The sequence below is a fragment of the Mirounga leonina genome, unplaced genomic scaffold, assembly GCF_011800145.1.
Source record: "Mirounga leonina isolate KUSES-001 unplaced genomic scaffold, KU_Mleo_1.0 Mir_174, whole genome shotgun sequence".
Lineage (NCBI taxonomy): Eukaryota > Metazoa > Chordata > Mammalia > Carnivora > Phocidae > Mirounga > Mirounga leonina.
In genome coordinates, this window is record NW_023270451.1 from 68206739 (window position 1) to 68219975 (window position 13237).

The following is a 13237-nucleotide window of genomic DNA, read 5'->3' on the forward strand; positions in this document are numbered from 1 at the left end:
AGAAATGGGATGTGTGTTTGACATAATTAATTTGCTCTTTATATCACATACTTTGAATATTAGAAACTTTGAATTGTGACATATAATTGTGACATCTAAATATAAATAGAACCTGAACCATAGATTCCCAAAAGCTCCCCCAGGGCATTGAGACCAGTCAGGTTTGGCTTAATTTGTTTGTGAGTTGGAAGTTCCAAGAAACTTTAGATCCTTATCTGCCTTTCTTCACTCTCACCCCTCTTTAAATGGGTAGATGCTGGTGGTATTCAAATCAGCTCCAATCTTAAAGCGAGCCCTCAAGGTCAAACAGGCCATGCTGCAACTTTATGTTCTGAAGCTGCTAAAAATACAGACCAAGTACCTGGGGCGCCAGTGGAGGAAAAGTAACATGAAAACCATGTCAGCCATCTATCAGAAAGTACGCCACCGCATGAATGATGACTGGGCTTATGGGAATGGTGAGTATTCTCAGAGCTCTTGACCTCCAGGAGTTGCCCAGGGTTTAAACAAAACTAAATAAGGGGCACCTGGGCGGCTCGGTTGGTTAAGCATCTGCCTTCGCTCAGGTCCTGATCTCAGGGTCCTGGGATCGAGCCCCTCCCACTCCTCTGCCGGGCTCCATGCTCAGTGGGGAGTCTGTTTCTCCCTCTCCCTTTGCCCCTCCCTCCCCACCTCTCGTGATTTCTCTCACTCTCATGCTATCTCTCGAATAAATAAAATCTTAAAAAAAATAAAACTAAATAAACATTTATCTCTACTCTTTTGGTATGAATTGTTACATAGTTTGGATGAGAAAATATGTATGTAATTATAGTCAGGTGCTGATGTAACAAACTTTAGGGTTACTGTCCCAAATTCTAGCATGGGCCCTAGTCCTATATTAACTATAAAAATCAATTTCAGGGTGGCTCAGTTGGTTTAGCATCCAACTCTTGGTTTTGGCTCAGGTCATGATCTCATGGTCGTGGGATCAAGCCCCATGTGGGACTCCACTCTCAGCAGAGAATCTGCTTGAGATCCTCTTCCTCTGCCCCTCCCCCCACTTGCACATGCATGTGTGGGCTCTCTTTAAAATAAATAAATAAATCTTTTTTAAGAATCCATTTTATAGGGGCACCTGGCTGGCTGGCTCAGTCAATAAAACATGCAACTAGTGATCTCAGTGTTGTGAGTCCAAGCCCCACATTGGGGGTAGAATTTGCTTAAAAAAATTTCCATTTTATAAAACAAGTAAATTAAGAGATAACTACCTCCTTTTGAAAACATTCCTTTAAATGACAGGTTTCTCCAAGAGATTTCTAAAATTAAAATAACCTTTTATTATTAAAAAGCAGTTAGAAAAAGGAAAAAAAACAAACAGCTTTCCCTGCTGGCTCAGTCGGAAGAGCACATGACTCTTGATCTCAGGGTTGTGAGTTCGAGCCCCAAGTTGAATGTAGAGATTACTTAAATAAATAAACTTAAAAAAAAAAAAAGGCAGTTAGAAAATACAAGTCAGAAAACTTTTTATTGTATCACCATATTTATGCCTTATTTGTACCACCGGCAGATTGCCACTGTTAACATCTTATTGTATATTTTTCCAGACCTTTTTCTTTGCATATATGCACATTTTACTTAAATGATAGCACATTATACATACTATTTCATTATTTTTTTTCAGTTAACATTATCTACATCTTTCCATATCAGTATGTTTTCATTTTATCTAGTAAGTCCATATTCAGAATTCCCCAGTTGTCCCAAAATGTTCTCTTTTTGTAAGTTTTATTTATTTAAGTAATCTCCACACCCAATGTGGGGTTCAGTTTCACGACCCCATGATCAAGAGTCACACACTCTTCTGACTGAGCCAGCCAGGCACCCCCCAAAATGTTCTTTAAAGCTATTTTTTCAAGTCATAATCCAACCCAGGGCCACAAATTTCATCTGGTTGTTCTATCCTTTAATTGGTTAAACCTAGTAGTGTTTTGTTTTCACTTTTTTTCCATAATGCTGACAAATTGAAAAACTAGGCCAGTTGTCCTGCTGAATATCCACCTTCTGGATTTAGAAATGGCATCATTTACCTTATCTCTCTATCTCTGGTATTACTAGTAAACTGAAAGTTAGATCCGGAGGTTTGATGGATTCAGTTTAAACATTTTCAGCTATAATACATTTGAGGTACCATTGGGAACTGCATGTTGTCTCACATTAGGAGACATTATAATATCTGGTTGACCACCAAGATATGATAGATTAACCAAGTTTGGAAGAATTTATTCTGGAGAGCTTTTCCATTGTACTGATATTTGCTGTAGTGGGATTTGACCATTATTTGCATAATTGTATTTAAGAGTTTTTGGTAAAGATAACTAAAGACTTGTCTTTGCTGAGGTTTGTAACCTGCCTAAATTTTAGACAATGCTGAGGTAAAGAACCCACAAAAGTAAAGGAAATATATGATTGGCAGATAACAAGCCAGGATGCAACTTCTATGAGACATAAAGCCAATTAACTATTTAAATTCTTATAGATTTTTAAAACATGCAGATGTTTTATCCTGCAAATGGCATAACGTGTCGCTGCCATCATGAACCCAAACCCAATCTACACTTCCTTAAGATAAACCATTAAGGGGCACCTGGCTGACTCAGTCAGTAGGGCATGTGACCCTTGATCCTGGGGTCATGAGTTCAAGCCCCATATTGGATGTAGAGATTACTTAAAAAAATAAAATCTTTTTTTTTTTTTTAAGATTTTATTTGACAGAGAGAGCTCACAAGCAGGGGGAGCAGCAGACAGAGGGAGAGGGAGAAGCAGGCTCCCCGCTGAGCAGGGAGCCCAATGACGCAGGGCTCGATCCCAGGACCTGAGCTGAAGACAGGTGCTTAGCCAACTGAGCCACTCAGGTGCCCCCAAAATAAAATCGTCAAAAAAAAAAAAAAAAGATAAACCATTGAGTGTGGGACATAAGAAATCTGGGAAAGCTGTATCTCTAGCCCTGAAGTAAGTGTCTGAGTAGGATAAATAGAAGAAAGCAGATTATCTGTTTTCTGTTTTTACCTTCATGGAAGCTCTCACCTCATAATTTTAACATACACTGACACATACATTTATCATATGCTGGGAGAGGTCACAGGGAATCAGTAAAGTCTTCAGTACTTGGTCCATTCTGATTCTCCTTGTTGTACCTCTTCTTGCCTCTTTCCATTCCTTGAGAGCTCGTGATTCCATTCAAATGGGTAACTCCCCTACCCTAGGAAAGCTCAATAAAAGGAATTGAGTTGCCATTTTGAAAAACATAATAACATATAACTAGTAAGAAAGTGAAATAATGAAAAGGAAGTACAGTAAAAAAAAAAGAAGTCCACCTCCCTCAGGGGCCTTATTTCCTTCTCAGTAGTAATCACTGTTAGCAGTTTCTAGACTACCTTTCCAAAGATAGTCTCTGCATATACAAGTGTATTTTTTAAACTGAAGTGACAGCATATTATACACTTACTTTGTACATTGCCCTCCACAAAAAGGAAATTCTGAGCAGCTTCATTGTTCTTATCCCATAGACCATACTCTGTGGTAAGAGGAGCAGAGTCCTGAGTTGTATACATGTTCTTCTTCCTCTCTTCCCAACACAGACATCGATGCCAGGCCATGGGACTTCCAAGCAGAAGAATGCACCTTGAGGGCCAACATCGAGGCTTTTAACAGCCGCCGGTATGACAAACCCCAGGACTCTGAATTTTCACCCGTGGATAACTGCTTGCAGAGTGTGCTGGGGCAGAGGTTGGATCTGCCTGAGGATTTCCACTATTCATATGAGCTCTGGCTGGAGAGAGAGGTGTTTTCACAGCCCATCTGTTGGGAGGAGCTGCTCCAGAATCACTGACTGAGCTCTTAACAACAAAACATCTGATAGATGGGGTTTGGCTCCAATAAATGGTGCTCTGCCTACCCTGCCCATTCAGCCTTTGTTTCCAGGTCTGGGAGTGCTTGTCCAGGGGAAAGCTGGCCTAGCCTAAGGACGTCCAGTGTAGTGCAGGGCCATTCTGGGGGCTTTGGGCCTGGTGATAGTGCAAGGCTAGGATCCTGAGTCACAACAAATTGGTCAGCTTGCACTGGGGTCAGTTGGGTGCCCAGTTGGCCTTGAAAATCTACTGGATCAGTCCTGGACAGGCTCTTTTGTGGGACTGCTCCCTGCTTTAGTCTTGCCCAGAACCAGGCTAGCCTTTGCTGACCCCAAGAGTGAGAATAAGTTTATTATGGCATTTGACCCATGACATTCATCATAGGTAATGGGAGAGACAAGTCATAAAATAGGGAGAACATTTCCTTCTTGCTTACCCTGGATTCCTAGGACTTAAAAGAGGTTTGGCAAAGCCATCTTTGAAATTAAGTCTGTATTTTAAATTAAAAATTTTGACACCTCTTTCTAAAATTATTAGCTCAAAGATGATTTTAGAGCACCTGCACCTTCTTTGTAAAGGATGATGATTTTACCATTACCTAAATACTGCATATGTTATAGTAAGGTATATTGTGTAAAGTGTTTTCTTCTCCACTCCTGAAGAGATCTATGTTCAGTCTGAGAGTTATTTCTCTGTGTATTGTGTACAGGGCTTGCAGTGCTCTGCCACAGCCAGTCTGAAATAGGCCTCCTCTAAGGATGCTTCATGTTTTTCTGACTACTTCAGTCTTCAAATGACTGACTACACTGTAAAAAATTATCCTTTTCATCCAATTCATTTTTTAAATGACAAGTAATTACAGGAGGTTTTATTTATTGAGATGGCTATGTCCATTTGTGCTCATGATCGATTTATTTTTTAATTGAATAGAATAGCAAGAGCATCACAGCTTACCATTTTTCTATGTTGATCAATGATTTTTTTTCCCTTTTTACTGCAAGTACTTTCAAAGTGTCGTATGGAGATTTAGCAATATACTGTTCCTACCTAAAAGTATTGCACACTTCTTTGAAAATACAGGGGTTGATGTATCAACCTCTTTAAACTTCTTTTACAGCAGAATCACTTATTTGTCAGTTAAGCGTCTGACTCTTGATTTTGACTTGGGTCATGATCTCAGGGTCATGAGCTGGATCTGCGTCCCCACATCCGGCTGGGCTCTGCGCTCACTGGGGAGTCTGCTTGAGATTCTCTCTCTTCCTCTGTCCCTCCCCCTACTCCATACATACTCTGTCTCTCTAATGAATAAATCTTTAAAAAAAAATCACATACTTCTCAACAGAAACAAGGTTTTTAGAAAAGCTTCTGATTCGATCAGGATCATTTTATTTCTCTTCTGTCCCCACAATTATGTCATCTATATTTTCAAGCTTTTTTATTTTAAGTGCCCTCCCCCCTGGCATAGACACTACTGAATCTTTTTTATGATAACACCAGGCCACTTTAATTGTGCCAGGAGGTCTAGTAAAAAATGGCTTACTCTGTCAACCACAGTTCATTTGGAAGTCACGGTACAGTTATTAATGATATCCAAAGGAACTAGACCGGAACTCGAACTAAAGCTTGGATTTTACCTTTTTGAGCTTTAAGGTAGCAGGACTTCTGTTTTTATGGAAAGGTGATGAAGAATATAAGTATGTAATGGATGACACTTCTTACAATAATTTGTAAATTTTACCTGAGTAGGACAGCTGTCCTCGCTGCAATCAAAGTAATTCACTGAGCATATCTATGAACCCTATTAATCTATTTTAATGTGGTTTAACTGAAAAGACAATTTTCAAGGAAAGAGCAGTCATCAATCTATTTCTCTTAAAGCCATGTAGTATTTAATTTGTGTCAAGAACAAATAAGTTGCCCTTTTAAAAATATGCACATGAATGCTTTCTGAGGCATAGAAGTATGCTAAGCTTTAACATTTCATACTTTTTTACAAGTCTTCTCTTAAGGGAAGATTAATTCTCAGTGCAGATGGAGAAACTGAGATACCAAGAAAAGTGATTAGTTTCAAATCACAGCCTTTTTTTGCTGACTTGCTGGGATAGCATTCAGGTATTGACAGCCAGCCCCATATGTTAAAGTAACTGATTTGAATCTTCCAATTTGAGAACCCATGTGTGTGGTTAGGAATAAATTCAGATTAACCAACCTCCAATGGTGATTACTGTTACTACTTAGAAGGACATTATTTGAGATTTATAAAGGATTTTTATTTGTGAATACTTCAGTAAAGTTTGTGTTGTTGATAACACTGTTTATCTACTGAAAGCACTTTAATAAAAAATTGAACTGGAGTTAGAAATTTGGTCTTTAATTCAACATGAAAGAATCTTAAAGACAGATATAGAAAGGAATAATATATAAAGAAGATGAATATATAAAATATTGTGTAGTATTCCCTGGGGGTAGACTAATATAAACACAACTGCAATGAAGGCTTATGACAAACCTTTATTTCTTGTTTCTGGGTCTGGGGATCAGGTGCAGCTCTGCTCCACTCAGGTTAACTTGCTAGATTTAGCTCTGCTCCACACATCATCTTATTCTGGCATGAGGCTGATGGACTAGCTCCTGCCTGGGACATAATACTATTCTCATGGTAAAGGGCAGAAGCAAGCACCAAACCATACCATGCAAGCACCTGGAGGGGGCTTAAAGCTCCTGCTTGGATGTGGCATAAGTCAAATTGCTCATACTCCATTGGCAAAAAGCCATTCACATGGGGCAAGCCTAACACTGGGCCAGAGAAGTACATTCTACCTACGGAAGGCAGTTGCCACCAGGCATGTGGGTAGACAGTGAGTCCCAGCAGCTTCTCAGTGAGCTTTTGAGATTGGTGGTAGGGCTTTCTTAGAGATTCTTGAGAATTTCCACAGCTTTCCAGTTTGCATTCGAAACCACCCATTTTTCAGTGCTTTATGCTGATATTTTCAGTTGTGACTTTCTTGACTTTTGTGTCCATTGTACCCCCAGCTCTTCATCTAACAATAATCTTGGTTCTATAAAGACAGTTCTATAAACGAATGAGTCTCTTTCTCTCCCACAAGTAGTTGTGATGAGTTTGAAGTCTTTCCTCTAGGCCTTCTTGAGATGACCTATATTTGCAATAAAACTAGCTGAGACTAAAAATGCAGCTGTAGTTCTGGAACAAAAATGACACTGGTTCATACAACCATCCGACTTGTGACCTTGATCTCATCGATGCTATTATTGATGAGCTAAATAACCACCTTAATATCCAGGCGAGGTCAAGTATGAACTTGGCAACTCTTTGGCGCTCTGCGAAGGTTCTAAGTATGTTTAGGGTAATTTGCAGAGGCAAAGAAGGTCCTGCCACTATCTCAGAAATACCGGGCATGGTCAATTAACATCTGCTCTACGTATACTCTAATTCCCGGCCAGACTTTTCTGTAATGGTATGATAAAATGTTTTCTGTAATAAAAATGTCTTACAAAATATTATGGAATTTATAAACAACTTTTGTGCAACACCAGTAGGTTTTAGAGCAGCTACTGCTATTCTTACATGTATTCAATACTAATACATATTTTAGCGGATATTTTAAGTGTTGCTTTTCAACATGAGAGACATCAAATACATACATAAAATATATTTTAGAGTAAAAAGGTCTCCAGCATGATTTTATTCTCTATACATTAAATAAAACTTTTGTCTGCCTCTGGGCCTCCTGCTTTCTCATTTTCTCTTAACCAAAAAAAAAAAAAAAAGAATATAGTGATAGTGAAGAAAATTGCCTCCCGTATAACCCCACCACTCAACAATGAGCCATTTATATGATAGCAGTTTAACAATATAAGGAACTGTGTAACCTCTAAAATAGGGTAGAACAAAGGGAGAGATCAAAGCACTGTCTGTATTGGCAGAGCATTTTGTACAGCAACATGCAAATACTTTTGGAAATGTTGGCATGGGTAAGTCCTAACTGGTGGTTTTTGGGAAAGCACATGAGCTATTTTACTCATTTTTTCCACTAATGAATTTTCAGTGGCCTCTGGTATTCCTTAAGTCCTGGTATGGAAAGTTTATAGAAGGTAAGTCCTGAGTACCTTATACTTTCAAACACCTTTTCCAGGTGAATGCATTTTCTAAATGTTTGGCTATTCTAATGTTAGCCTTAAAATGTTAAACCTCAATATTTGGAAGATTTTTCACGGAAATGTATTCTTGAGTTGAAGGGATCAGATCATCTAAGACAGTCTCCATCCAACGCAAGAATTCCTTTAATTAGTATCAGCTATGTGTTTATCTAGCCTCTAATCTTTTCACTGACAGTAATCTCACTATGTCATAGATTCAGTAGTAATAACTGAAATGTCTACAAAAGAATTAACTACCTCAATACAATCAACTTATGGTATTATTTGAGCCAGAAGAAACATGAATACATTTATGGAATCCAAACAACTGACATTAACTATGAATTGTACTTTCTTCCCCACTGTATTCATTTCCCAGGGCTGCTGTAACAAGTTACCAGAAACTGGGTGGCTTAAAACAAGAAAAATGTATTCTCTCACAGTTACAGGGGCCAGAAGTCTGAAATCAAGGTGTCAGCAGGACTCACTCCCTCCAAAGTCTCTAATCATTTCCTTGCCTCTTCTAGCTTCTGGCGGCTTCTGGCTTCATGTCACTCCAACTTCTGCCTCCGCGGTCACATTGCTTCCTCCTCTTCTGTCTCAAAAGTCCCTCTGCTTCTCTCTTCTAAGGGTACCTCTGATTGATTTGAAGACCCGTCAGGATAATCCCAGGTAAGCTTTCCTCAAGAGCCTTCATTACATCTTTGCCATATAAGGTAGTAGTCACTCTTTTGCTATTAAGGTAGTATTCACAGTTTTTGAGGATAAGGACATGGACATATCTTTTGGGAGGCCACCATTCAACCCACTACACCCACTAACAATCATCAGACATGTAGTAGCAAAATTGATTAATTTACTCTTCTATCATTATTAGAGGTGTAAGGCAAGTCCTGAAGGAAGTTACTTTGAAAGATGCTTGCAGCTATTGATGTAGTCAAAGAAGATTCAAGTAAAGAAAGTTTCAGGCTTAGGTAGAGGATTCGACATAAGGAAGCAGATGTAAAATTGAAGAATACATTTAGGTATTGGCATTTTTGTTTTTTGTTTTTTTTAAGATTTTTAAAATTTATTTATTTGACAGAGACACAGTGAGAGAGGGAGCACAAGCAGGGGGAATCAGAGAGGGAGAAGCAGGCTTCCCGCCAAGCAGGGAGCCCAATGTGGGGCTCGATCCCAGGACCCTGGGATCATGACCTGAGCCGAAGGCAGACGCTTAACGACTGAGCCACCCAGGCGCCCCCAGTATTTTTTTCATACATGGGAGCACAACATATATACTTGCTTTTATCATATTTATCCCGGAGACCTATCTTTCCATATTAATATTTTCTTGAATAAATAAATAATCAAATCATTCTTCTCTAACACTGCTTTAAAGTATGTTTCAGTTAAGAAGAAAGGGTATAGGTGGGAAGAATGGTGTGTGTACGCCCACACATGCATGTATATGTGTGTGTGGTGGTGGGGATGAGGTCAAGGGAGATTTACTCAGTTCTCATAGCAATAGGCCAAAGCGATTTGAAATATAATTTCCTAACAGAAGCTCTGGACATTCAGACTCCCAGATCCTGTAAATGTAATGAGATTGTGCCTGAGTGGGCTATGGGGAGGTTTTTAGGCTGTTTGCTCCTTTACTAATTAGCCAGATTTAAATTTCAAAAAGCAAGGACTTTAAATTTTTACTTTTACATATTTTATAGAAAATAACCAAAGTCTTTCTAAGGAACTACAAGAGTACAAAAGTCATCCCATCTCTGCTCAAACACCTTTGGTGACAGTGACTTCCTTACTAAATATGACAATACCATCTGTCCCCTTGCCTCCAAATGGAAACATTAGTTTGAACATTCTGTAACTTTTTGTTCAAATGCTTAATGGAGCTGGCAGGACAAAGATCCTCCATGTGGACGCCTGTGAAAATATGTCTTCACAGTAAGATGTGAGAAAGTTTACCCAGAAAGGCCATAGAGCATAACGGCTCAGATTGAGGGTGCTCAACCCAACTTGGTGAGATATGCTATGCAGGCTCTGCATCTATTAGCTGTCTGAAGAATGACAAGTTCTCTCCTCTCTCTCTGCCTCAGATTCCCCATCTGTAAAATAGGGATAATACTACTTACCTACCTTCTAGAATTGTAAGGATTAAATGAGTCGATGTTCATATAGTGCTTAGAATAATGCTTGCTAAACGCGAGCATTCAATAATTGCTGATTACTATTATTTCCCACGTCATTCCCCTCCCTATCAAAGAATACCCAGCAAGAATAATTAATAGCATTTTAATTCTCTAGTCCAGGAATCAGCAAACTACAGCCCAGGGGCTAAATCTGGCCCACTGGCAGGTTTTATACATACAGCCCATGAGCTCAGTAAGAATGGTTTTTACATTCTTAAGTGGCTGGGGGAAAAAAATCCATGAAAGAAAAAGATTTTATGACACATGAAAATTCTATAAAATTCTAATTCAGTTTCCACGATAGTTTTATTGGATCACAGCCATGCTCACTCGTTTGCATGTTGTCTATACATGCTTTCATTCTACATCAGCTGAGTCGTTGCAAAAGAGGACATAAGGCCTGAAAAGCCTTAAGTTACTGAGTTTGCCGACCCTTACTCTAGATAATTTTGTCTTCTGTCCGCTCCAGCTGGTCTTTACTGCACCCCAAGGTTCTCACTGCTGGGACCCTAGGGGCTGGCCAGAGGAAATTACCTACAAAGAACATTTTATTTTTTCTGTAACTTCCTCTACAATATTAGAGCTATAAAGGATGAAGTGAGTGCAGTGCTATACTGTTGAACTTAATGAACTAAAAAGAAAGGAAGAGAGGGAGGGACCAGAGTAGAAAGGAGGAAATCAGAGTTTTTAAATGCAACTTCTAAGAAAGATAATGATAGAATATTCTAAGTTTGGATGTTCTAAGAATGCATGCTTCAATTCTGGCAATGTTATTTTTTTTAAAGAACAGCACAGTTTGTATTACTATTTATAAAGGAGACATAAGGATGTATATTCATAAACAGATAAAATTAAGTAGTACTATTCTTTTCTTTTGCAAGTTTTTTTTTTTTTTTAAGTAATCTCTACACCCAACGTGGGGCTCGAACTCACGACCCCGAGATCAAGTCACATGCTCTTCCGACTGAGCCATCCAGGTCCCCCACCAGTGCTATTCTAATGTGAATTTGAATAGTTATCTAAATTTAACTCATCTTCCAGTTTACACAGGAAAATTTGTTCAGTTCTTACAGAATAAACATAAGATTCTTAAGTCTTAAACATTAAATGATTCTTAAGTGGACTGATATTTAAGAAAAAATGCCTGTGTTATCAATGACTTTTTTTTTCTAACAGCAACCTGCACTGTGTTATATAACAAAGTCTGTCTGTCAGCCCCACACCTCAGCAGCCCTCCTTTCCCTGCAGGTCAGTGCGAAGCCCTTCTCTAGTGCAAAGGCTGAAGATCCACTTGATCAACGGAAAATGGTGCTGCCACTGAAATTGTTCCGATTGTCACTAGACCACTTTATGTCCTGCCTGTCTACTGACAAAGCATGCTTTCTTGTGCTTTATAGCTTTTTATTTTTTCAGCTTTATTGGGGGTATAACTGCCAAAACTGTAATATATTTAAAGTGTACACGTGATGACTTGACACGCATATACATTGTGAAAGAATTACCACAATTAACACATTCATCACCTCAATTTTATATATGAGAACACTTAAGTTCCACTCTTAGCAATTTTCAACTATACAATACAGTATTATTAACTATAGTCATCATGTTATACATTAGACCTCATTCATCTTATAACTGGAAGTTTGTACATTTTTGCCAGCCTCTCCCCATTCCATTTTCCCTAATCCACAAATTTATATCCTTGAAAGCAAGGCTTACTGGAGATACTTTGAATTCACAAAGCATTTTCACCTGCATTCCATCATAAATTCCTTTATGGAGCCTCCCCTTGACATTGTCATCACCTTCACAGTAACCCAAAGCAAGAAAGTGAAGCTCAGAGAATTGCCCAAAATTGCATGACTAGTAAGTAGTAAGGCCAAGTTTTGAACCCACATCTTCTGGCCTCACGCCCGGGGTGTCTTCCTGAATGATTTTAGTGTTTAACAGCACCAGCTGGACAGATGGACAGAGCTGCCTTTGACTCTGCTTGTGTGAACTTGGGCAAGTTACTTACTCTCTCTGGCCTCGAGCAAACTGGAGAACATAATGGAAACTACCACACTAGTTGTAGGGAAGTAATGATGCCATGATGTGTGTGAAGTGCTCAACAAGGCGCTTGACATCAGCGCTCCTTCAGTGTTAACTAATATCTGCAATATGAAATGAAGGTCTAGTTTAGAATGATGACAACGTCAAGGGGAGGTTCCGATGCTCAGGCCTTGGACTCAGCATTGGAGAGAGGAGTTAGAGATGATGGAGGGCAAGAGACTGGGAGAGCAGTGTTGCCACTGACAATGGAAACTCAGCGGCTCACAGAGGGAGAGATGCCCTCAGTCCAGAGAATAGTGCGGCCTGAAGACTGGAGCTCAAATGGAGGCCATTCTTTCTGCTGGGGGCTGTGTCATCCCAAGAGAGGTAGTCACTGACATTATCAGATGAGCCGGCAGGTGAGGAGACACGGAGGCAACAACAGCAGAGAACTGAAGACGGGACTTGGAGATCAGCCAGCACTTGGAATGCAGCAGGAGGCAGACAGACATGAGATGACTAAGTGACGTCCGGATGTAATGCACAGATCAGAAGCAAGTGGGGAGACTTAGAGGAGGAGGAGGGGAAGAGGAGAGCAACACTGACTTAGGCTCAGACATCCATGCAACGAAGAAGTGGCCAGGCTTGCTAGAATGAACGGGATACTTCTACTGGATCATGGCCATTAGTCCACTAACGTCTCTCACTACCGCCGAGGCATACAAAAACGAGTCTAAAAAAGGTTGCTCACCCTGGAGAACACAAGTAAACATCTATCGGGATGAACTCCCAGAGCTGGAAACGGAACTGCACCTGCTGTGTAGCCTTCCTTACTCCCGTTCGGGGCCTAACCACCTTTTTTCGGGCCTTTACTCTCTTGGGGCCTGTACCGGCTCTTTATGAACATTTTCCCGGGATTTTTTTCCCCCCCACTTCAACTCTCAAAGGCTGTATGTCATTTCCCAAAAAAAGGGC

At 39.8% G+C, this 13237-nt stretch overlaps 1 protein-coding gene across 4 annotated transcripts in view; it reads left to right on the forward strand.

Annotated features, from left to right (window-relative positions):
• STRIP2 (striatin interacting protein 2) overlaps nucleotides 1-7532 on the forward strand; it is a 52517-nt gene extending 44985 nt beyond the window's left edge. For all 4 annotated transcript variants that reach the window (XM_035021087.1, XM_035021089.1, XM_035021088.1 and 1 more), the window contains 2 exons: nucleotides 254-458; nucleotides 3621-7532. In XM_035021087.1, the coding sequence (XP_034876978.1) occupies nucleotides 254-458; nucleotides 3621-3871 (456 nt within the window). In that variant the 3' untranslated portion in view covers nucleotides 3872-7532. The remainder of the gene's footprint in view (nucleotides 1-253; nucleotides 459-3620) is intronic.
• The last annotated feature ends 5705 nt before the right edge of the window (nucleotides 7533-13237 follow it).